General features: G+C 44.1%; 1 protein-coding gene across 1 annotated transcript in view; it reads left to right on the forward strand.

The window, feature by feature from the left end:
• The first annotated feature begins 598 nt into the window (after positions 1–598).
• The window catches only part of UMODL1 (uromodulin like 1), a 39,147-nt gene continuing 13,946 nt past the window's right edge, over positions 599–25,799 (forward strand). The window contains exons 1-13 of the mRNA XM_064706916.1: positions 599–700; positions 1,747–1,908; positions 2,312–2,418; positions 4,330–4,522; positions 5,343–5,483; positions 6,633–6,761; positions 8,055–8,309; positions 9,960–10,072; positions 13,537–13,756; positions 17,094–17,231; positions 17,788–18,173; positions 19,078–19,144; positions 21,479–21,591. Of these exons, the coding sequence (XP_064562986.1) occupies positions 1,803–1,908; positions 2,312–2,418; positions 4,330–4,522; positions 5,343–5,483; positions 6,633–6,761; positions 8,055–8,309; positions 9,960–10,072; positions 13,537–13,756; positions 17,094–17,231; positions 17,788–18,173; positions 19,078–19,144; positions 21,479–21,591 (1,968 nt within the window). The 5' untranslated portion in view covers positions 599–700; positions 1,747–1,802. The remainder of the gene's footprint in view (positions 701–1,746; positions 1,909–2,311; positions 2,419–4,329; positions 4,523–5,342; positions 5,484–6,632; positions 6,762–8,054; positions 8,310–9,959; positions 10,073–13,536; positions 13,757–17,093; positions 17,232–17,787; positions 18,174–19,077; positions 19,145–21,478; positions 21,592–25,799) is intronic.

Here is a 25,799-nt window from a genome sequence, read left to right on the forward strand (position 1 = left end):
AACTGGAGGAATTTCCATGCCTGGGTCCAGCTGCCTGGTTTGAACAGTCAAGGCCATTGGTGAATAGGGAACTTTCTAACACAGGGAAATCCCTTGGTGCTCATGTTTGTGCAAAATCCAGGGTGAGAGGCTGCTCAGCTCCCTACCCAGGAGGCTGAGAAGGAGCAATCACTTGAGGCTGGGAATGTGTGTGGGACTCAGCAACGGGCAGCTGTTTCACACCTGAATGTGGCCTTGAAAAGCAAGAAGGATATTTCTAGCAAAAGGACCTGTTTGGGGGAACCATCTATGGAGTGCCAGCCCCAGACAGAGGAGGACCTGGAATGTGCATCTGGCAGCAAGTTGTGTAGATTCAGTTTAAATCTTGATTAATCAAGGTAATTATCCTGGCAGAGGCTGTGTCACACCTGAATGTGGCTTTAAAAGCAAGAGGGATATTTCTAGCAAAAGGACCTCTTTGGCAGAACCACCTGTGGAGTGCCAGCCCCAGAGAGAAGAGCGGCTGCAATGTGCATCTGGCAGCAAGTTGTGTTTAAATCTTGGTTATTTAAGATAATTTCCCTGGCTGAGGCTGTATAACATCTGAATGAATGTGGCTTTGAAAACAAGAGGGATATTTCTAACAAAAGGACCTGTTTGGGGAAACCACCTGTGGAGCACCAGCTCCAGAGAGAGGAGGACCTGGAACATGCATCTGGCAGTAAGTTGTGTAGATTCAGTTTAAATCTTGGTTAATCAAGATAATTTCCCTAGCTAGGAAGGTTACTTTGCTGAGACCAAAAGTGCTCGATTCAATATCCCCTTCTGCTTCTGAGAAACCTCACATTTACTCTCATCCAGAGCCTTGGGATAACAGAAATTGTAAACCCACAGAACTGACCGTTCATAACAGATTTATAGTTTGCTGTGCAGTTTTCACTTGCTCTGGGCTTTCTTACGTCAAATGTGGTTTTCCTGCACCACAACTGTTCCTATTGCAGCAATCAGGTTCATTTTCTCCTGGCTGACTTCAATTGCTCAGTGAAGGATCAAAAACCTGGAGGTGCAAAAGGAATGGAAAAGAGATTTCTTTCAGGTTGCTTAGCAAGACCAGAGCCGAGCATTACCTGGAGCTGTGTCTGAGAGTGTGGGTAAAGGAGTTTGTGGGGCTTGGAAATATTTTCTTTTTTATCCCCTAGAAGAGATTTTGTGCTGGCACTGACCCAGAACCACTGTCTGCCCTTGGCTTGGGAATCAGCCACCTCCTGCCTCAGCTGCCCTCTCTGGTGTGGGCTACCAACCTCCTGGAGTGGCCAGCTGGAACAGAATTACTGCAACTCAGGTTAAATTTGTGCCACAAAATGTTAAATGAAAGTTCTCCACTTCTATCTTACCTATTTTCTTTGATCATTAGATATTATTTGGATTAGTCACAGCTGATATCAGGCACATTTTCTGTTTCTCAGTGCTTCAGTATCTCCACATTTAGAAACTTACCTATGAGCCCATCCATCCACAATTATTAATGGAAAGTTAGAAACTCGAAATTTCTGTAACAGAAATGTCATGGACAAGAGAAAGATCTGAGAATATTTACATCCTTGAAATGAAATAATGATATTTTAGGCTGCTGTTTTCTTCCCATTAAAAACTCAGAACAGACACGCTTCTGAAATGAGGAGGAGGTGTTTGGTATAAATTAAATATCACAATTTTATGGAAACAACTTTCTGTATTTTTGTTCTCAGAAATGTTTTTGTTACTTAGCACTCAACAGATCCAGTGTATTTGCCTCAAGACCTGGTATTTGTCCAGTGAAGGATATGGAAACATTTGATTATCCTTGCACGTTCGACACTGAATGTCCAGGGCTGAAAAAATGCTGCAGCTCATCCAAAGGAGCAGGCTGTGTGGATCCCATGCCAGAGGGTATGTTACTGATAAATTCAACGCTGCTTCTGACAGAAATATCCTTCATTTTCCCTCCTGAGGGTGGGAGTGGGCAGGAAAACTGTTACCATAGCTCTTCCTAAAACAAATATGGGAATGTGCCTTGGATGGATCCCAGGATATTCAGCTTCAGTACTGGCACCCCTGAGTGGTGTGTGGGTGCTGTGGGTCCAGCAAACCTTCCCTGGCTCCTTCTCCTGGGCTGGCTCCATCTCTCTGCCTGTGGCATATGGCAAACGAGGCCCTAGCTGGGCTGTTTGTGACCCCCCCAATGTTTGCCATTGAAATCTTGCTTGGTTTCCTCAGAGCCTCCCTGAAGCTCTGTGGCCTTCTGTAGCAGCAGACCTCAGATGACTTGGCTGTTTTATTTCCTACACTGCAGGGAGGATGTTCTGGTACAATGTGACAGTGCTTGTGAAAATGGATTTTAGTGAATTGATCCGGGTGGATTCCCACCTTCTGAATCATTCCCGCCTCTTGCACTCTGTGGTATGTACAAAAACAAACTCAAACTCTTCCCTCCTTGTGCCCATGATTCTGTTACTCAGGGGCCACTCTTTGCTCCCCCTTGGTTCTGCCCTATTTCTGCCCTATTTTTTGCCCTATTTCTGATTATTTCTGATTATTTCTGTATTTCCAATTATTTCTGTATTTCTGGTTACTGAATGCCAGCTGCATCCTTAAGCAATTCAAGTAACTTTGATTTATCAGCTTCTTTAGCAAATTTTTCAGGTCTCTTCCAAAGGCAATTTAAAGGCATACTGAAATAAAGGGGGTTTTTCTGCTTAAGAAGTGCTTGCTCCAGCTTTATCTCATTTCAATTTTGTGCCTATGATTGGGACCAGACTTCAAGACCTTCAAAACATGATGTTTTCTGATATGGAATTTTAAGTTAAGCCTTTCCAAGACAAACCTATCTGCCATAATCTGCTGGCACTGATGGGCAGCAGAATAGAAATGATAACAACAGCATGGGTGTCCTTCTTCCTCCTATCTGATTTCCCCTTCTCATATCCTAAAAAAGCAAGAAACCCTGGTCCTGTTGCTGTGTAGTAGGGAGCAGGGGCAAGGATCCACCAAGGCTTTTCTATCTTATCTAAAACAAGCAATGTTAAAGTCAAACACTCAAGAAATGGGGAGTTGAGGTGAAGCTGTTCAATGAGCTGCTCTTCAGTGTCCTGCTGTCTGTTCCACTGATTCTTAGTGCTCAGCCCACCAACAAATCCCTTCTCCCATTCCTGACTCTCAGCTGGGATGGCTTGGTCTCTCTGGGATCTCTCTTTGCCTCTTAATCCCACTCCTCATCCTGAGTCTATTGCTTTTCTTCTTTTTCTTTCTATTCCCTTTGCCAGCAGTCCATTTAGCTGTTCAAAATAAGAAGTGTTGGGCAGCTTTATTGCAGGTGAATTGCTGTGGCCTGTGTAATTTGTTGTAATCCACTGAGACTTTGCAAAGCAGGACTTTTCCCACCTCTTCCTGGGTTACTCCTTGTCTTGGTTTGAACAGACAGATGTCTGCTAAGGAAGGCAGGAGCCTCCCCTAAAATGGAAAATGTAAATGCTCTCCCTATGAATTATAATTTTGAAATTAAGGGGTTCTCAGGCAAAGATATGGAAGTAGGAATAACAGCTCTTTATTAGGGAAGAAAATGAAAATAAAATAAAAATGCAGTAACACAAAACAGCACTGCCAGAGTGAGAACAGTCCCTGCCCCCTGTGTGTCAGGGCGGTGTCCCAGCCCCATCCCATGGGGGCTCAGCCCTCCTGCAGTGCCAGCTGTGGCTCTGCTGCAGCAGGGATCCTGCACAAGGGGGGAGTTTTCCTCTGCAGCTCCAGGGCTGCTGCAGATGGGCCTGGGCTCCCTCTGGCCATGCAGGGCAGCAGAAAGCTGCTCCTCTGGGAATGCAGGGGGCAAAGGCTGCTGTGCTGTGCCAGGCTCAGATTGGATCCAGGTAGGAATGCTTGGCTCCTCCCCTGGGCGGAGCATCTCCCCATGGGATGCTGGGATTGGCTCAGCCCTGCAGGGACACTCAGTGGCCATGGACAGCAGAGATCTCCTGGAGGGAGGGTTGGCTGTGGGAGAGAGAAAGGAAAAACTGCCTCAGGAACAGCAGAGAACTGCCCCAGCTCTGACAGATGGGGATAGAACACACACATTTTAAACCCAGGACACTTCTTCTGAAAAGCATTTTGAGATCAGCTCCACACCCCCCTGAGCCTGGCATTTCTGTAACATAAATCTGCTGTGAAATGTGAAAATAAGAACTCACCCTTCATAAACACAGGGCTAAACCACTTTGCCATGGTTTGCTATCACTCAGATTATGATAATAACCACTGCATAATTCATGTGCTGGGAGATGACCGAGGTGCTCCAGTGTTTGCTGCCCTGTTTTCCAGATCACTGGTGCGTTGCAGCCCCTGAAAGCCTCTGTGCACCACATCCAGAGTAACCGTGGGGACATCTACGCTGGGACAGTGGCCTCCCAGCTTCTCCTGGGCATGCAGCATCCAGCTCCTCTGGCAGAGGTCTCCTCCTCCCTGAAGGCCATGGTGAAGCGCGTGTATGAAGTGATTGACACGCAAGTGCAAGGTCACTGACTCTAATCCTGTCACATTCCAGGGGGTTTGTCCCTCTTCACTTGGGATCTCATTTATATAACCATTAATTTGCTTTCAAATAGCACAGAGATATACACAAGATAGCACAGAGGATCTTGCAAACTTTGCAAATATGGCCCTGACCTTTCTGCTATAGGATGGAGAATTAATTATTATTTTAGAGTGAATAATTTGGAAGGGAATGTCTCTGAAACCTCAAATTTATTTTCTCCCGGTAACATAGAAAAAGCAAATATGTGCATATTTGTAGCACAATCATTAGTTGTATTAAACAGGCTCTTAAAAAACCTGTTTTCTTGGGAAGCAAATATATTACTTCCAGTAGCTTGTATGAAACAAGTCATATTTGTAGTCTGTTAATTACTATAGCATATTGCTACATACTTTTTAAATGCTACATAAACATTTCAATATATTAATTTTAAATTATGTCAAGCTACTTATTGCTCTGCAGTTGTCAGAATATTTCACTCCTAAAAATGCGTTCTTCATATTCTGTGTTTGCTCAGTCCAGCTTTCAGTGAAATCCCTGGGTAGCCTTCCTTCCTCCTGTGCTGACATCTCAGGTTTGGAGGGTGTCCTACAGGTGTAAGCAGGAGCTGCCCCTAGTTGTCCTCTAATTCCAAAGAATTGGGGTAAAAAGTGATAGGATGGTAACAACCAGAATGGCTTTAACAGCATTACTGCAGATTTACACTGAATTTTTCATAGCCAGACCCTGGTCTACGCACAGTGCAGATGAATCTTGATGCTGCTCCCAATATCTGTGCAAGGTGTGTTGTTCTTCCTAGATGTCAATGAATGCTCCTATGCTGAATTCAATGCTTGCCCTGAGAAAAGCAGCTGTGTGAACCTGGAGGGCTATTACAGCTGTCACCCCCAGCACGGACATGCCACTGTCATCCCTCACTGGCTGAGCCCAAGGAAGGAAGGTAAGAAATGCAGGTCTCACCCTGGGAATGCTGAGGATGTTCCTGCAGGACTTTGTGCTCTTTGCAGGAGTCACCTGCAGGAATTTCTGGTGCATGAGTGCCCCTTCTCTTCCTGTTGGGAGAAAATGCCACATACACCTGTTACCTATTTCTGATGGAAATGCAGAGTATTCATTTCACAGTCTTTTGTGTTTCTTCTATTTCACCCTCAGCTGTCCTCACTCATCTGCCAAAACCTAAAACTTCAGACCCTCCTGCTTCTCAGAGCACACTTGTTGTCAGGGCACCTCCCCAGCTGTGGTGGTGTTCACAGGGGTCCCAGGACAAGGGAAGAGATGAGAATCTTGACTCCTTGTTTCAGAAGCTGATTTATTATTTTATGATATATATTATATTAAAATGATATAGTAAAACTATACTAAAAGAATAGAAGACAGGATTTCATCAGAAGGCTAGCAAGGAAGGAAGTACAATGATTACAAAAGCTCTTGACTCTCAGAGAGTCTGAGACAGCTGGAGTGTGATTGGTCATTAATTAGAAACAACCACATGAGACCAATCACAGATGCACCTGTCACATTCCATAGCAGCAGATAATCATTGTTTACATTTTGTTTCTGAGGCCTCTCAGCTTCTCAGGAGAAAAAATCCTAGCAAAAAGATTTTTCATAAAATATCATAGCTACATCCAGCCTCCTGAGAAACAATTATTTGCATTATTTCTACCATTTTCTTTGTTCCTGTTTTGACTGCAGCCCAGCCTCAGTGGTTGTGTGATCCCACCCTGAGCTCCTGCACTGCTGCTGAGCTCTCTGCTGCAAGCAGCTGGAGTTTGGCACTGGCTGAAATAATTCCTTGTGGTACCAGTTCAGCAAAATACACTTACAGCCCACAGACATCAATGGGCCTCCTAATAGGCTTTAAGATAATGAGATGAATAATTGCTTGCAGATTCAATGCTTTAATTAGAAAACAATTTTACAATCCCTTAATCTCAAAAATTAAGATAATGTATTACTTTATGCTTTTGTGATATGATAACTTTTATTTTTTATTTATATTACTTCTATTGCTGCTTTTCATGTGGAAAACATGAATGGTATCATTTTGGATTTGTTTTCTTAGAAATACTCTAACTCTGATAATCAGATTTTCCCTCAGGCATTGTAGCATCTACTCCAAGTTCAGTAAATGCTGTTAACACTGGCAGTACCTCTCCTTCTGTAAGGAAATCAAGTCTCTTGTCTATAACCAACCAATCTACAGATGCTGAGTGCTGTAAGTAACCTTGGATTTTAATAAATGTTTTCTTGATTTATGATGGGAACAAACCTCGGTAGATTAGTGTTTATATGGGTGTTCCAGCCCTTTCAGGCAAGAGTTATTACAATCCTCTTAACAAACCCTGTTCTTCTGTGGGAGGAAATAGATTTAAGTTGTTTGAGAGTTCAGAGAGACAAGCTGGGTATTCTTGATCTTCATCCACAACTTCTGATTGAAGCTGAAGCCAGAGGAATTAAACTGAGGCCCCTCTAGCACAGGGGGGAGTGGCTTTGGGGGTGTTTGGCAGCCACCTGGCTCAGAGTGCTGGAAAAAAATTGTGTCCTATTGATGAAAACAATTTATGAATGTATGAAAACAAGCTTTTCTCCTTAGTCTAAGCATTGGCATGAAAGACCTGAAGCTGTGCAGCAGCGTGCTGTGGTCCCTGGGTTAGTGTGGGGTGTGATGCTCATCTCTCCTGCTTTCTTCAGCAGATGTCCCTTGTCTGGGCTCTCTCTCTCTTGAGCCAGACTGAATCTGCTGCAGGGCAACTCATCCTACCCAGTTAAACACCTCCTCCTCCTCCTCCTCCTCCCAGGACAGGAATCATCTCTGAAGGGCCCTGTCTTTTCCCACTGACATGACAGTGATTGCCCTGCACTAGAGTGCAATGACAGGTGAAGTGCTGCACGCCACTCTCCCCCAGCCTCTGTTAGCTGGGTGTGGGGGAGTTTCCAGGATAAATCCAGGCAACCTGTGCCTGAATGGGGGCATTTTGATGATTAAAGTGACAGGAGGCAAAGCAGGTGTCAACACATGTAGGGTACCCAGAGTCACTCTTCCAAACTTGTTCCTGTTGCTGACTGGCTGATTATTTCTGTGACTGGAGATGTGGAGGAGATGATGTTGTCCAGAGGGATTGGGGCTGCCTCATCCCTGGAGGTGTTCAGGGCCAGGTTGGATGGGGCTCTGAGCAGCCTGGTCTAGTGGAAGGTGTCCCTGCCCGTGGCAGGGGGTGACACTGGATGATCTTTAAGGTTCTTTCCAGGCCAGACTGTTCTGTGACTCTATGATGCAACAGAAATCACAGCAACAGAAATTCTTATAGTAAAAGGAAATAAAAAGGTTAAACACTAAATCAGTCACTCTAGTGGGATGGTTCATGGAATGAGGGGATCTGCTGGTGTGAGAGGAGCAGATTCTGTCCTGACCCTATTGACTGCCAAAGTGCTTGTCAGTAGTGGATTTAGAACAGCACAAGGTTTTAAAAGTGAAATGTTTCTTTTTCTCTGCCAACTCTTGCAACAGATCCCTCTGCAGTTACAAACCATCGGATCCTCAGCGTTACCAGCAACAGCTTTGAAATGTCCTGGCTTGTCAGTTCCACTCTGAACCACACTTTCCATGTCCGAGTGGCCAAGGGCAATGAAACTGTGCAAAGCCTGAGGACTGAGGAAATGCAGGTGGATGTGTCTCACCTGGAAGCAGGTGTGATGTATTCAGTAGAGATCAGCTATGAAACTTGTGGGAAAACCATTATCTCCCATCAAAATGTTAAAACAGGTAAAGAAACACTTTAAAATACATATATATAATATGTATGTTATAATATGATTTATATTATTTATGCTATGTTATGTTATATTACATTATATTATATTATATTATATTATATTATATTATATTATATTATATTATATTATATTATATTATATTATATTATATTATATTATATTATATTATTATATGTTATTATATGATATTATTATATGTTATATATTTCTTTATATATAATAGTATATCTCTGTCTTATCCATTCTCCTCCTTCCATCCCCATTCACTTGCAGTTCAGCAATGACCCTTTGGTCCTCACTGAGCAACTTCTTCAGCACTTTTTATCTCATCTACTCTAGCATTTATCCAATCCAGAATATCAGGCAGCAGAACTTTGGCCTTAGTTGATAAAGCAGTGCTGGAGCTGATTAGACTATTACAGATATCAGGCTAAGCTAGCTATAATTCTTTTTAAAAATTTATTTCTTTGGTGCCTGGTTTTGCTTTCTGCTGCCACCCATCTCCCAGCAGGCCTTGTTTTTCCTTGGTTGATGGCTGTGGCCAGAGGGAAATCCATGTAACTGGTTTGTCAAGGGCTCAGCTGAGCTAACAAGAGTGCCCAGAGGAAGGGCAGATTCTTCTGAATAAAGGATTAAAGAGAATTACAAGCTCTGAGTAAGAAGGCTGCAGACTACCTGCCCAGTTCTGTTCAATTAACTGGTGGTGAGAGCTTCCTGAGGCCCTAGTGTGTTGATCAAACATAATTTTGCTTTTTCGCTAGTCTTAAATTATTTCCTAAGCCTCCATGCAAATAAAGAAATAAATCTCTCCCCTCTTTTTCAAAGAGCAAGCAGTGAACTCTTTATTACTGACCACGGTGGGAATGCTGCTGTTCATGTTTATCCCTGAGAGCCTTCCCTTTGATGAGATGAGGGATGACTCCAGTTTGGGTCAGAAGGAAATTACTCTCTTTGTGGAGGGAAAGTAGGAGGTCTAGTGGTTATGAAAACAGTGGGCTGAACTTCAGAGTATGAAGTTGGAGGTTGGAGCCTTTGAGAAAAAGAAAATTTTTTCCAAAGATCAGTCCAAGGAGTAACAGCCTGGGAGTGTTTATACAGGACAGAGCAGTTAGAGATTCCTTGGCTCTTGGTTTTGGCTCCTGTGCTCTGTACAGTATCTGTCAGGGCTCAAGACACACAGAGGACATGCTCAGCTTTCTGTTGTATTTTCAGTTTGAGAATATATTTACTATCCCCACTGCCAAGATCAGGAAAATAAATAAATAAATAAATAAATAAAAACTGACTGGTGGGCCAGAGATGAGCCCACAGACAATTCAACCCTGGGAGCAGCTTCAGAACAGGAGTTATGTAGGGCCAAGCCAGGTATGTGTAAACCCACACATAAAGTATGTGTACACCCAGCTCTCATGCAGTTGCAATTAGGCACCAAAGTATCTCTTTAGACCTGATGTAAATGCATCTTCTCAATGTATCAGAAGCTTGTGGGAGCCTATTTGCCTTAATTTTTTTTATTTAATGCCAAAATCTCTCAATCCTGTCCTCCTTTCTTCCATCAGCTGAGATTTTGGTCCAGGTACATAATTTTTAACTAAATCCTTTCCTATTTTGTCAGTGTGTTTAATGTGGTGTTTTACAGAGGCCAAGCTGTTTGATGTTACTATGAGGATTCTCAACTACAACTTCACTGATGATTTCCATAATTCCAGCAGCTCAACATATGAGGAATTTTCAAGGATTTTGCTTACAGAGGTAAAATGACTATATCTCTAGGTAATATGCATATTTTTTTAATGTCCAATTTATTTAATCTAATAGAGGATTTTATGCCTGGATGAAATAGTCCTTCAAATATCAGCATACAATTTCCTGTGACCTTTCTTTATAATTGCAACAAAATTCAACTGACTAGACAGATCAAGCCCTTGGCCTTATTAGCAATGAAGCCAGTGAGAATTATCCTCTGCAGAAGAGTGGAGGAATTATAAATGCAGACATGCAACAGGGGCTCCTTTCCTTGGATCTTTAATTTGGCAATAAACTCACAGTAAATTAACTTGAGGCTTTTAAATGGATTATTGAAATGGCATTCCTGGCATTCATTTCAGCACAGTGTGCTCAATAAATGTCTTCCTCCTCTCAAATAAATAGTTCTCTGCCTGCTGACTTTCTTCTTTCAGGGAAAGCATCTGGATCAGGCTTTCCTCTCCTTGCCTGCACACATGTGGCCACTGTCCACAGTCAGGTGTAATCAGCCAGAAACAAAACCTGAGTCATGAAGCCTGGTGGCAGCTCTGAGCTTCCCAAAAAAGGGGGAGGTTTCAGATGGAGCAATCTCCTGCAGTTTTGCTGCACAGAACAGGGCCCATACAGAGGAATTCGGATCTCCACCCAACACAAGGCTTCCCCAAAACAAAGGGAGAATTGTAATCATGTGTGAATTTAAATGCAAGCGAAAAACCCAAAACAGTAAGGGAGCTATACATTCAAGGGCAGCAGAGGAGAAGCATTTGCCCAATAGAAATTGCAAGTTGAACCTCCTCACATGGCTTTATTTCCTACAGTTGCAAATTGTTCACTTTTGTTGTGTAGGAAGATTTTGGTGAGTGAGTCTTCTCTGAGATTAATGCAGACCTGATTGGCTTCATCAGGTTGGGAAGAAAAAGGAGCATTGCCCATGTATTGCTTCTGCCTCTGTGGGTATTTGTGAGCCCTCTCATTTCTTCTCTCCTCATTTTCTTGCCTCCCTACCCTGGTGTGAGCTTAGACCAGCTGCACATTTTGTTTGTAGGGATCTTTTTGAGCAAGCTCTGACTGAATGGGAGCAAAGCTGTGCTGATTTATGGCTCTGGATTTATGCTCAAAGACACACTTTGAGGTGTATGCAGCAACATAAGGCTCAAGCAAGGAGCTGCCTTCTAGATATCTAAGGTGAAACTGCTGCACAGCTCAAATACTGACAGCAGTGCGCCAGCTTCAGTTTTCAGAGTAATTGTAGCCACAATATTTTCTGAAAAATCCTTTCCTTAGGATTTTTTCTCCTGAGAAGCTGAGAGGCCTCAGGAACAAAATGTAAACAATGATTATCTGCTGCTGTGGAATGCAACAGGGGCATCTGGGATTGGTCTCATGTGGTTGTTTCTAATTAATGGCCAATCACAGTCAGCTGGCTCAGACTCTCTCTGTCCGAGGCAGAGCCTTTGTTATCATTCTTTCTATTCTATTCTTAGCTTAGCTAGCCTTCTGATGAAACCCTTTCTTCTATTTTTTAGTATAGTTTTAATATAATATATATCATAAAATAATAAATCAATCCTTCTGAAACATGGAGTCAGATCCTCGTCTCTTGCCTCATCCTGGGACCCCTGTGAACACTGACACAAGTAATGCCATTTGTTCAGCTGGTTTAATAATTAACCATGATGTGATTGTGATGCTGCCTTGAAGCTGGGCTGTCTCAAACACATTTTTTGAAGTTATTCACCCCCATTTTTCCTTGTCTCTCATCCTGAGGTTTCTTTATTATTGGACTGGGCTGCAGGCTGAACTTGAGCTGGAGAGTTTCAAATGCTCTGTGGGAACTAAAGCCATGGCCACACTTGCAAATGAAACAAAATGCATGTGTGACATACAGAGGTAACATCAAAGCTCTGCTGCATACATTTACCAGGACAGTTGCAGGCAAACAGGGCCAGGGGGAATTCTGCTCCTTTGAGCCAAAATTTGGAACTTGGTGTGTAAGACCAGTGGTCAGATGGATACAGTTTTCAAAGGTATCACAGAGTTATATAATCACAGAATGGTTTGGGTTGGAAGAGGCCTTGAAGATCATCCAGCCCCAAACCCCTGCCATAGGCAGAGACTTCCACCAGACCATGTTGCTCAGAACCCTGTCCAACCTGGCCTTGGACACTTCCAGTGGTGGGGCATCCACAGCTTCTCTGGGCAACCTGTGCCAGGGCCTCACCACCCTCAGAGTAAAGAAGTTTTCCCTAATATCTAATCTAACCCTACCCTCTGTCAGTTTGTGTCGGGTTTTCTCGGCTGTTTGAGGGGCCTGGAAAGGCCCGGAGTGGCCTTGGGACAGCCCGCATATCGAAGGACGAGAAGAGGCTTCAGTTCTTCTTTCGGTTTTTATGTTTATTAATTGTTTATCTAAAAGATGTTCTTTCAGCCCGACAGAGATCTGCTCAGCAGTCAGCCATGCGTCACAGTGTGCTGCCCTCCAGGCAGCCACCTATCTTTATACCCATTGTTACGTGTACAATATTTATCATTTTTCCCCAATACCATTTATTCTTATTGCTGGGTGCACTTTTAGTAATAACCAATCCAAAGGTGCCACCATCACCAAAGAAGATGGGAGAGAAGAAGAAGAAGAAGAAGGACAGGACACACCCCAATTCCTCCATCTTACTTCTCTAAACCCCCCTGTACATAAATCCTAAACCCTGTGTCTCACTCTCTAATTAACTAATCCCTTCACCATTCACCCCGGTGAAGCCCTCATCCTTGTCGTCTCCTGTGTAGGGTCAAAGTCCAGCCACCAGACATTTCTGGCAACATTCCAGGACTCCCGAGCCCCCCAAGGTGGTCTTGGTGGCTCAGCACCTCAGGACTGAGATCCTGAGATCCGACAAGTTTGAAGTCATTCCCCCTTGTCCTGTCACTCCAGGCCTTTGTAAATTCTCTTGCCTCATCTTTCCAGTAAGTTTCCTTAAAGTACTGGAAGGTCAAAATTAAGTCTCCCCAGAGCCTTCTGCTTTGCAGGCTGAACAATCCCAATTCTCTCAGCATTTCCTGACAGCAGAGCTGCTCTGATCCTGCTGCCTCCTCTGGACTGGCTCCAGCAGCTCCTTGTCCTTCCTGTGCTGGGCCCCAGGGCTGGATGCAGCTCTGCAGGTGGGGTCTCACCTGAAAGGGGCAGAAGGCAGAATTCCTCCCTCTCCTGCTGCCCATGCTGATTTTGGTGAAGCCCAGCACACAGAGGGTTTCTGGGTCCCAGTGCACACAGCCAGGGCATGTCCAGCCCCTCATCCACACTCAAGTCCTTCTCAGCAGGGTTGCACTTCTTCGTGCCAAAATAATCTCTGAAAAATAAGATTTCTGAAACACTCTGGAACTTTTTCCAGCATCTTCTCTGTTGTGCTTATATAAATATTTAAAGAGGTACCTGTTGGCTCCCTAATTGTCAATGCTTCTCTCCCTTTGCTCAGCTTGAAAAGTCATTCCCACCCAACATTTCTGCCTTGTACACATCTGGGAAGCTGAAAGTACAGATTGAATCCCTGGCTGCAGGAAGCATCATTGTGAGGCTCAGAATCACTGTGCAGGATCCCGAGTTTCCAGTGGATGCCTCCACATTTGCCCCAGTGCTTTCCTACCTGCACAATGGCTCTGTGCTAGAGGTGGATCAGCAAAACACTACAGTAGAAGGTAATTTTTGGTATTATTTTTTTCAAAGAGGAAAGCAGCATTTGTGTTTTGATCATATGCAGTATCACCAATATTCTTCACAAAATAGAAAAACAAAGGATGTGGTTTCTTAAAGAGAAAACCATGATGTGAGAATTCTACCAGGGGTTTTACCATAAGCCCAGAAGGGACAGACAAAGGAGCACTGGCTGTCCCCAGGTACCTGCAGGCACTGCTTCTTCTCACTGTGGTTAACCCAAGTGGAGCCCTTGGTTTCCCTCTTCATTTTCCTCCCTCTCCTCTTTGTCCCCAGCAGGAATTTTGCCATATCTTTCTCAAGTTGAAAGGCAGACAGGATTACTGTGGAATATTTGTAGACTTTAGATCCACACACCCTCTAGTTTTGCGCTCCAAGATTGGGGGCCAAGGTTTAAGAAATCTGACATCTTGCCTCTAGAAACCCAGCCAGAGGAATTCCCAAATGTCCTTCCTGTGAATAGGACTGAAGAAACATGCATGGAATTTATGTTAAGCTAGGCCTTTGTTTGATCTTCAGTAATCACCACTTTTATCTTCAAAGAACTGAGTTCTGTCCTCAGGTTTCCCAGCTGGCAGAGACAGCAGTGTTCAAAAAGTTGCCAAAGCCAACAGAAATGGGTTATTCTTCTCTCTTGGTGTGTTGAGTCTTTCTGAGCAGGAAAAACTCCCTTTGGAGTTGCAGAGCATATGCAGGTTAAGGAGAACAGGACAGGAAAAAACCAGGAGACAAATTGCACTCAAAGCCTACAAATATCACAGTGGCAGCTGAATTGCAAGAGGCTGATGTGTGCCAGAATAATTTGTAAATGTTATTGATCTTGAGACCAAAAGGCTGAGGAAGAAGAAGGTGATGGCTCTGGACTATTACTTTAGCTGCAGAAAACCAGGTGGCTTCCAGCAGCACCACACTCATCCAGGGGCACAGCCAACACCTCCACTCCTCCTCAGGGGCTGAGAAAAGGGGTTTATTTCATAGCTCTACCCAAAGAAGAGTTTCTCCAACATGAGTTTCCTAAGTGGAAAATAAGGAGTGAAACACAGGAAGGAAGGATCGGTATAATGGAGTGTTTTCCTTCCTGACCCTGGAGAGCCCCAGGACATGACCTTTGGCAATAAGCCCACCCAAATCCTGTCCCCTGGATCCTCCCTGCAGCCTGGCCACCACCAGGCTTTGTGCTTGGTTTAGTGACAGTCCATTCAGCTGTGAAAAGCAGGGATGAGCAGTCAGGAGGGACAGCACAAGTGAAGGGAGTGGACCAGATCTCTTTGAAGATGCATTAATTATTAAACTTATTGCCATGATGAATAAAGACAATAAAATCTGTTTTGTGGTGCATAGTGAGAGAAGAGAAAGGGATGTGTGCTGAGTCAGGCCCAAGATCCTTCTAGAACAATGCCCCATCCAGGAGCCAATTCCTGGAGAAGGCATCACCTCCCACAAATTATTCTGTAGCCAGCAACTGTTTTCAGCTCCAGGACTCCCTGAATCCAGAGGGATTTCTTTGGGTTTGTTTATCTCCCATGAATCTCCCCCATCAAATCAGATAAATCTTCAGCATCTGCAACATCATTTGGGAAGGAATTTCACAGATTTTTACCCTTTGCATGTACCCCTTACAGGTGTATAATAGATAATCAGAGTGAACACAAAGGTGGCTTTTTAATAATTTCTGGACTAGGACTGTTGGTTGAGGTATGTGTAGGGAAGTGCCAAATTTAAGGGCTGGAGAGGTGCCAGGAGTGCAGAAGGAGAGCTCAGAGCAGATCTTGGCTGAGATGTGATGGTTTGGAGAGGCAAAAAGTGCAGTGTGTGTGTGTGGATGTGCACAAGTGATGCACCAGTCAATGCCAGTGTTTTGACTCGATGCATGATTGAATGTGGCCATCAGGGGTGAAGGAATTTGCTTAAAAAGCCATGCTAAGTGCAGAAAAAGGAAACCCTCAGAGACAATGGAGGCAGTGAATGTAAGTGATTTGGCAATTAGCATCTCTCAGATGGTGTTGGAAGCCACCAAGGGTCACAATTATTTCATAGCACAGTTAGGAATTAATGAGATTTCATCTCCGGTGTTCAGTCAATCCTGCACCCTCCTGCATTCCCTCTAAGTGGCTTAGGCTGGAATAATAGGCAACTGCTGGCCATAGGCACATGACATTGTCTAATGGAGACTATCATGGATACAGCAATTACCCAATGACAAAAAAAGTGAAAAGAATTGAAATATTAGCTAGAAGGAAGGAAAAGCAAGCAGAAAGATGAGTGTGTGTATGTGCATGCACACGGAGTGGGACAGTCATTTGTTTCAGAGAAATAATCACCATCATTAATCTGCAAGTTTACAGAACAAGCACTTATGTTAATTTGTTATTCAGAACAATTTTCTAGCCTCTGATTAGAATTATTTGTCCCAAGACACAGTTTTTAGCCTCATTTGCTGCTCTCCCTCTTTCAGGGCCCTGAGGCAGAAGGTGAGTGCATGAGGCTGTCACACAGGGAGGGCTCACCTGGGATTCACTGGAATTATTCCTGTCCAAAGGCCTAACTCAGCCCTTGCAGATTTGCTGGAGCAGGGTGTGAATGGCAACACAAGACTCCAGATATAAATCCCTCAAAAGAGAAGAGACTCAGCAATAAAATAGGTCTATAACTGCATGAAAAGGCCCCTCTAACTGATACAGAGCAGCTGAAATCAGTCATAAGGAACATCCTTAGAGCATCTTCATGCATTGATGAACCAGGATGTCTTTTCTGACACTACCAGAAAAAGGGTCACAGTTTTACAGCATTACTTTTGAGAAGAAAAATTGTATAAGAAGATATTTTGCCCTTAGCACTTCCTCTGTTAAGAACAGAACAGTGCTTCCCCTGGGAGTTACTGGCATTTACTTTTTATGTGAAGCAGAAGATTATTTGGATTAAGTCTCTATTTAATGTTGTATCTACTGGTAACTAGTGGTAACAGATCTATTCATTACCTCATATATCTGGAGGTGCTGTATACAGAACTTGGTATAGTGAGTGATTTTGACATAATTGTAGTACAAACCTACAGCATATTTTTTTCACTTTAAATGTGTTTGCTTCTAAAAACAATGATTTTAAAAGTCTTTACTCAGAGAAAATACTTTTCAGAGTACATGAACAAGAGAATAACAAAACAGTTAGTGTTCTGCATCACTCAAAGCTTGGCTGACAGGTAAATGATGAAAAAGGAAAACCATATAAGTAAATTTAAAAAGGACTACTTAATGACTATTTCTAGCCTAATGCAGCCAGCAGGGATGCTCTCTGAATTTTGCTCTTGTTTTGGTCCCACAGACTGGGATGAATGTGCTTCCCAAGCTGAGAATGACTGCTCAGTGTTTGCAGAGTGCATCAATTTGATGGGCTCCTACATGTGCAGGTGCAAGACAACCATGGATACCAATCCATTCCGACCTGGAAGAAACTGTGAGGGTGAGAAAAAGGCTGGCATGTAGGGGTTTTTTTTGCCATGAAACATTGAAATAAGTTGTGGGGTCTTACATCTGCTTTTAGAGTATCTGTTTATATAATTGCACTTTTGCAGTCTGTGGCTGAAGGGGTATATATGACCTGTCTCTAACTATATATATATGTGTGTGCGTATAAAATTATTCTTTAAATAAATAAATAAATAAACAAATTCAGGTGAAATCTCTCTGAGATCCTCCTTGATAAGCCTGATAACTGCAAGGAGTACTTTTCCCTCTTTTGCTATGTCTGTGGCTAATTTCCTCCCACCAAGTTGATTCAGAGCCTTGCCAACCAGAACAGGAGCCCAGAATCAAACCTGGTTCTTTGTGTCAGCCCAAACCAGATTCAACCCCAGAAAAATCCCATGTTCTGCACTGTGTTCATTACCATCCAAGACCTGTTTTTGTAATGCTGCCATGGGTGGTTGAGTGCCCTCAGTGCCATTTTCAGGCCAGGCCCTGGTGGTGCCTTCCTCCAGTTTGTGGCCCCATTTCAGGGTGTGTTTTCTGTGTTGCAGGTGAGATTGTGGATCCTCTCACTGAAACTGTGGCTCCTGAAATAAAAACCAGCACGGACTTGGCTCCTGAGGAAGGCAGAAGCCCTGCAGGCCCTCCTCCCCCTGCCACCATGGGGACAGCGGCTGCTGCAGGCCCCACGTCTGGTGCCATCACACTCCTCCCTGCTGCACTGGCCTTGAGTGACAAACAAGCGTCCCACGATCCCACCAGTGCTCCTCCAGCCCCTTGGCAAAAAGGTCTGTTCCCACAGATGGCTTTCAGCAGAGACAGCAGCCCTGTGGCAGTGGGGGTCACCCCCCAGCAGGGCACTGGCCATGGGGACAGCGGCTGCTGCAGGCCTCGCATCAGGTGCCACCACACTCCTCCCTGCTGCACTGGCCTTGAGTGACAAAACAGTGTCCCACAATCCCAGCAGTGCTCCTCCAACCCCTTGGCAAAAAGGTCTGGCCCCACAGATGGCTTCCAGCAGGACCAGCAGCCTTGTGGCCATGGGTGTCACTGTCAGCAGGGCACTTGCCATGGGGACAGAGGCCAGGAGCCCATCACAGCAAAGCTCCATGGCCAGGGCTGCTCTGCCAAACACAGCTGTGGGCACAGCCAGGCACGAGCAGCTCGGCTCACTTGGGCTGTTTCCAACTCAAAGAGCCTCAGCTGCCACCAGCACTCACACAGTGCCCCAGGGCAGCTCTCCAGGTGGCCCCAACACAGCTCTGCTGGCCACCAGGAATGCTGGCATTGCCACCCCCAGAGCAGATGGAGGGGTGGGAAGGGAGAACAGCTCTTGGTCTGAGGGAGTGAGTGATTCCCACACACATCCCATGGGGTCTGCATGTGAGAATTCACCTGGGGGAGAAGCAAGTCTCACTCAGAGTTCAGAAAAAGGCATCTAAAACTATCTTTTCAAAGTTATTGTCTTGGTGCCTGCAATTTTTTCTATGTCAATAATATTTTCTGCAGGAATTGGCACTTTCTCTTTGCTAAATCAGCTTGTGAAAGCAATTCATCTTCCTGGCAATTTAGCAGTTGCTTTTATTGATGTTACATTTCTTCACCCCAAGAGGAGGAAGCACAATAAAAGAGTGCACTGAAATGTGGCTCATGGCAACATTTACTACTTGTCCTTTTGCCACACATCCTGGTTTTTCCTGCAGCCTCTGGCACCAGGACACGGCAGCAGCAGCTGTGTGAGGAGTTAATTTAGGGAGCCAGGGAGGAAAAGGACCTGCCTTCCCATTGCTCTCAGCAGAGGATGATTAGTCAGAGTCCTCCACAAATCCCCTGTGAGGCAGGAGCTGCCTGGAAACCCGAGAGACTTTGCTTCAAGAGGTGCAATTGAGAGCAACAAGGCTGCTGAAGGTTTCATCTGTTTGGGTTTGGGCAGACGTGTTGCAGTTAATTAGGGGATTTTTCTGTTGATTGCAGCTGAATCATATTTCAGAGAGTCAGATTTGGTGTTACAATTACAGTTTTGTTTGGGATAGCAATGCTGCTGTCTCTGCCCGTCACTAAATGTATATTTTTTCTGTAGTGTGTCACTATTTAGTTTGGCTATTTCAGTTTTGCTTCTGCTTGTCTTTATTCTGTCTCTCATGCCCTCCACATCTCTCTGATCTCAAGGCACACATTCCTCTGCTCTTTTATCTCCCCCTCCCCTGTGATCTCATGTTCCTGGTGGTCTCCACTGATCTAGCCCCACTTCTGGTACTCCCTCATTCCTTTCTCTCTGGAAAATGCCTTTTTCTGCCATTTTTCACCCAATGCTGCTTCTCCAGCCTCTCTTGTCCCCCCCATCCCTACTCATCAGGTGTCCTCTCCTGTCATCCTGCCCTGCCTTGGGCAGCTGTGCCAATGCCCTGCTCAGCTGCTGTCTTCTCTCCACCTAAAAAGATGTTTTGTTTTGTTTTTTAAATGAAAACAAAGATTTTTTTTAAAGTATAAAATTAGCTAATTTTAACTGACAAAAAGCCACTTATAGGCTGTTCCCAGCTGGAAAAAAAAAAAAAAAAAGGATTCTACTCAAAAAGAGTTCAGTTTATAAAAACTTGGGTTATATTCTGGTGAACCAAATATTCAGCCAAGTGCTTTTGTTGGTAAAGAAGGTTGTGGAGGGATTATGCCTAAGAGCCACCAGAGTGGCATCTCACCAGCCTAGGGCAGGAAATCCAGAGGGCAAAAGCCCATGTTTGGTGAAGTTTCATATGCAGCTCCTCCTTGTGGCATCATCTCTGACCTGGAGGCTCATCCTCAGCCAACTCTTCATAGTCCGGTCTTTTAAATACCAGGGGTCTTTTTTATTATTATTTGAGAATTCTTCAGAACATTTTCCCCTCTCACCTGAGACAACTGAATGTGTTTTATCCCCTAAATACCTGTGTTCACATGACAGGACAAGCCATGGCAAAAAGCAAACCCAAATCCTTTGATCTGTCAGTGGTGAGGATTCCTTTGGGATCAGAATCATGCTGGGATGAAGGAACCCTCCTCCAGTGGGCTCAGGAGGTTCAGGCAGGCATTTCTCCCCTCTCCTGTAAAGCTTTACCTGATTACTATTTCTTTTCCTCCAGTACCTGTCCTAGTTCAAGTCATTATTTTCCCCATGTGAGTAGAACTTGGGTGTAAAGTGGTCCACAGAGGTTATGCAGAGCTTTATAATTCCTTCTGTTTCATAGAAAGCAGCTAAAATGGCAGATTAAAACTGAATATAGGAGTCAGACAGTCTCAGAGCTGGAGCCTGGGGCCTGATCCCCTGTGGAGGTGCAGCTGGGTGTGTGCAGGGAGGAAAGCAGGTTGCTACACCAGAAAGCAAAGACTGGTAACTTGATTCAGAATTTTAGACTGAATCCTTAGCTAGATGATAAAGTTCTTGAGGTTTTTGGTGGAGACTATTCTGTATTTATATAAACCATTGAAACATTAGGTTTTGTTGTTGTCAGGAGGGATGATTTGTTAGGAGCTGGGGGCAGCATGAAGGCAATTTGCTGGCAATGGTCACAGCATTGGATGATTGCAGTCATCACTAAATGCATGCCAGGGCTCAAACCATGCCTTGAGAAGCCCTTTCTCTGCTCTCTGATCACTTCAGTGTCTGTAGTAACAATGCCAAGCCCAGAGACACTGGGAAACACAGAGAAATCAGGGAATAAACTCAAAATGTTTGAGTTGCACTGATGTCATCCAGCAGATGTGAACTAGGAGGGAAGTGTACACCCTGTTGGGATTCATCTCATCCCACCACAGCTGTCCAGAGTGTAGATGCGTGAGCTCAGGCAGCAGCCCAGCCTTCCTCTGAGGCTGCAGGGAGGATTTGGTGCTGCAATGGTTTCCCTCTGAGCCTGGGAGAGCAATTCCAGTGCCTGAATAGAGCAAAAATCCAGGTATCACTGAGGATCCAAGGCAGAGCTGGCAGATATGAGACCTGCAGGAGGTCAGTGCCTTTCTTGAGAGCCATCTGGGGCTCAGGCAGGGCAGACTAAGATGCTGGATGATTTATTTTTAGACTTTTGGGGTTTGGGCTACATTTCAGAAGGCTGGCCTTCTGCTGCTATGAGTGGATGCTTGTGACCCTGTGACACACCTGTCCATGGACTGCAGCCCACAAAGCACATATTATATTTATATAATTTCTATATTTATAATTTGTATATTTATATAATATATTAATATATTTGTTATATTCTTCTTACCTTGCAGCCTTCCAGAAACTTAGTGGCACAGTTCGGATAACAAACACGGAATACTCTCCAGGCTTTAACAATAACAACAGTGAGGAAAATCAAACCTTTGCACAGCTCTTTGTTGCTGAAGTAAGTGGTGAAGAAGGATGTGACCTGTTACCTGTCTCAGTAAAATACCTTGTATGGTCTTTTCCCCCCAAAGCCTGTATAACTCATGTGTGTCCCTTGATGCACCTGTAAGGTTTGGCTTCCCCTGACTGCCTAAGGCTGCAGGGTAAGTGTGCAGCTGTGTTTTAGAGGAAGATCAGGATTTTGGGATTCTCTGGTACCTCCATGTCCTCTCCTTCTCATACCTAGGTATACTGAATTATTGATCTCCTCCAGGGGTGTGGTGGAAAGGTAATGGAACCAGCAAAGTGCTCTGATACCCTTGCCCTGAACTGCTCTATCCTGATTAGCTGTATAATTGTTATTTTCCTTTTGCAGCAGTACCTCAAGGCTGACAGTTCTTGTAAACATCCTGGGTTTTGTAGCCCCATATCTGGAGAGGGAGTGGTTTCTTGAAAAGTCACCTCTGCCCTCACTTGTAATTAGAGTGCAGGATATCAAAGCACAACATGATATCTGCTGTGCTTTAACCCTCTCAGCAGTGGTGTTGCTATCTAATATTGCAGTGAATTTGCCAGAAGTTTCTTCCTTCTGGTGCTCCCTCCAACACACCCATGCCTGGAAATCCAATCCACTGGTTATTCTGGGCTGCTTGATTGCCTCCTTTACCTTCACTGTCTGTGTTTTCAGAGGCTTTGATAAGTGTGGTGATAAATCCATCACTGGCAATTTGATGGATTTTCAAATCCTGCAGAAGCTCCCAAGACTCACTGGGGGCAGAGTCACAGTGGAACACAGCTGGCACAGGGGCACAGGCCAGCCTGGGGTCACAGACAGCTGCAGGGAGGGAAGAGGAGGATCCATTTATCCTTCTTGCACATCACATCAGCTTCCCACTGGTTTGCACCTTTCTGGGTGTGTTAGCAGAGCACAGCTTTCCTGGAGCTGTTTTGGCCCCAAGCTGTCACATCAGAAAAACTGTGACAAAACGAGAGTGATGTGATTAGCAAAGTGAAAAGGGAGCAATTCTCCACTGACCTCCCTCTCATTCAGCACCACGCTCTGCCCGAGGCTATTTCAGAACAGCACAGTATTGAAATGGACTGAAATTAATGTATTTCCTTCATTCAGTCAGATATCTTAGTCCAGGATTATAATATAATATAATATAATATAATATAATATAATATAATATAATATAATATAATATAATATAATATAATATAATATATTTAGGAAATATATTACATACGATATGATATATATATAATATATAATATATAATATATTATATATTATATATTATATATTATATATTATTATATAATATATTTAGGAAAAATATAAAAATAATTGTAAAATGGTTACATGTAAAAGAACAAAAAATTGTAAAATGGTTACATACAAAGGAACAAAATGAAGTTTTGTGTCAGTTTTACCTGGGTCTCAAATTTTCAGGCAGAAAATGATCATTTGGGATTATAAGGAACTCACTCCTTTTCCCAGCACTCTGGTTTTATGGATCAGCTGGAGAGATGTGTTAGTGTTGATTCCTTCCACCTCTGAGCCACTGTAAATGGGCTATAATTGCATAGCTGCTGTAAATAATATTATAAATATTGTATTTCTAGATGCCAAAGAAAATTTAAGAGACCAGAAAGATCTGTATATTTTCTTTTCAGGTTATGAGGATGGGAAATGGATCTTTTAAAGTAAATGAGGAAAGTTTTATGAGCTTTAAAAGCACTCTCAAGTTCCAGTTAAATACAGTTTGCCAGAGAATTTTTTAAACCTCTTTGGAGTCATAATCTACAATTCAAAGGATTTATAAATCCTAATGTGTATAATGTTCTTAAGCCCCAGCACTTAAGTGCCATGTGGTTAAATTGGCAGCACAGCAAATGGAAATATCATCCTTTAAATAATGAGAAGGAGGTAAAAACTTGATGTGACAACCTGCACTGTCATTGTCCAGGCCAGTTCCACCACCTTTCTTGTAATGCCACTTAAAAACAACATAGCTAAAGGCAAAAAACGTATTTAAGTCCTGGGGTTTGTTGAGCTTGTGTTTTACAACACCCCAAGAAGAATATCATGGCTTGTCCTCAACAAAATGTTGGGAAAGCAAAAGGTTTGAGTTGAAAATACATTCACTGAGGTGCAATAAATTCCCAAGTGGAAAGCTTGTTTTGAATTTGGGTGTCTTGAACTTAGCTGAGTGACAAAAGGTGTGAAACTAATAAATGTTAATGTCTTATGAGTGACCCTCTCATGTGGAAGGCACCTGGCCTGTGTTTGTGTAGCTGAATGCACCTAAAATGATTGTTAGTTGCAGCTATATGACTGTAGAATGAGGGTAGGAACAGGGATTAAGGAATTTTCACTATTCCAGTGGAATTTCACCCTTTTGTTATTTGAGTTACTCCAGCTCCACATCCTGGAAGCTGCTGGTGATGGTGGCTGGGTGCTCTGGTACCTTCTCCCTGAAGGTGCACCCAAACATCACACAGTGGGGAGGGCTTTTTTTTTTTCTCTCTGAGTGAAAAAACAGTCTTCAAACAATATTCTGTTCAAATTACTGTACCTTTTACTTATTAATTCACAATTTCCAGGCTGTCAATGCATTCCCTGCTTAGATTTCCTTTGTGTGCTATGGAAATTGCAGATATAATGACAGACCTGAAGATAATTTCTCTTGTAAGAACTCCCCATACCCAAGGGTATTATATGTTGAATATTTCATTCCAAAAAGTTCTGTTCCCACACCTCCATCCCGTTTTTTTTTTTTTTTCCCCAGCCCTGTTTCATCAAGCGTTGTTTTGATAACTCAGGGTGTGGTACCTGTTGGGAAATCCCGGAGTCTCTTGGATAAAGGGGTTTGTAGTGTCACCTAGTGGCTAAATACAAATACTGTAAGTGTGCTGTGACACTATTCAAGCTCTGGGTCCTGCTTTGGGAGGGAAAATAGGAATAAAGACAGAAACAAAACAAAAAAACCCAAAACCTATAGCCAGGTAAGGGTCAGGCTCTGGTCACAGGGAACAAGTGACAGGACAAGAGGAATTGGCTTCAGGGTGCTGCAGGGGAGGTTCAGGTTGGACATCAGGAAGAATTTCCCCATGGAAAAGGTGCTCAGGCCTTGGCAGGGGCTCCCCAGGGAGGTTTGGAGTCCCCATCCCTGGAGGTGTCCAAGGAAGGCCTGGAGGTGGCACTGAGTGCTCTGGGCTGGGGACAAGGTGGGGATTGGTCACAGGTTGATGATCTTAGAGGTCTTTTCCAATCTCAATGATTCTGTGATTCTGTGAAAAAGAAGAACTGATAAAATTTTCAGATAGGGAAAAGGATGAAATCAGGGTGGGCTAAGAGGATGTCACAGGTGTCTGTGTTTAATGTTGAGAAATTCAGACAAAAATTCTGAAAGCTGAAAATTCAGATCTGACCTCCAACTTTTCAGTACCTGCTTGGGAAACAGCAGAAGGAGAGAGCAGAAGGAGCCCAAGAGGCCCTGTCTTGGTGAAAGGGGAGATTTGGGGTCTGACAAGGACAGTTTCTGTTCTGCCCAGGTGTTCAGAGGGGAGCCAGGAGTCTCCATCCTCCCAGGTCTGCTCCAGGAGGCTCTCCCAGGTTTGCTGTGTGGGACTTGCAGGCACAAGGCAGCTGTTCCCAGGGGCACACAGGGGTTTGCTCTGTGCCATGTGGCCTTGGCACCCAGCTCTGGGGACTCAGGAAAGGGCTGCAGGACACCTGCGAATCCTGGGACTGTCTGCAGGTTTGGGAAACAGCCAGGGAGAAGTCAGGGCTGGGTAATGCACAGCAGGCAGGGCACAAGGCTGTGCAAAAGCTGTGAGAATCCAGCACTAAAAGCACCATCTCTGAGCGTGGGTGCAAGGCAAACAAGGCTTCTGGTGGCTTCCAGTGTTTGCCTCTTCCCTGGGCTCTTCCTGGTGGGAATCACTGCTGGCATCCCTGAGAATCACACACTGAAATAAACTGTGCCTTAAACTCATGGCTGAAATCCAGCCCTGCTGCTCCAGATATTCCCTGCAGAAATCAGGAAGAAGCATTTGGAGGTGGCCACAGTGTAGCCCCCACCTGTGCCCTTAATTGCCCTGGTATGGGCATGTAGAAAGAGGCGGGCTCTGCTTGGCTCTGGTGGGAAATCAGCTGGAAAGCAAAGCTTGAAGGTCACCTGCTCCAAGGTGTAATGTTCCTGGGCTGAGAGAGCCCTC

Source organism: Zonotrichia leucophrys, chromosome 1, assembly GCF_028769735.1.
Source record: "Zonotrichia leucophrys gambelii isolate GWCS_2022_RI chromosome 1, RI_Zleu_2.0, whole genome shotgun sequence".
In the NCBI taxonomy this organism is placed as follows: domain Eukaryota; kingdom Metazoa; phylum Chordata; class Aves; order Passeriformes; family Passerellidae; genus Zonotrichia; species Zonotrichia leucophrys.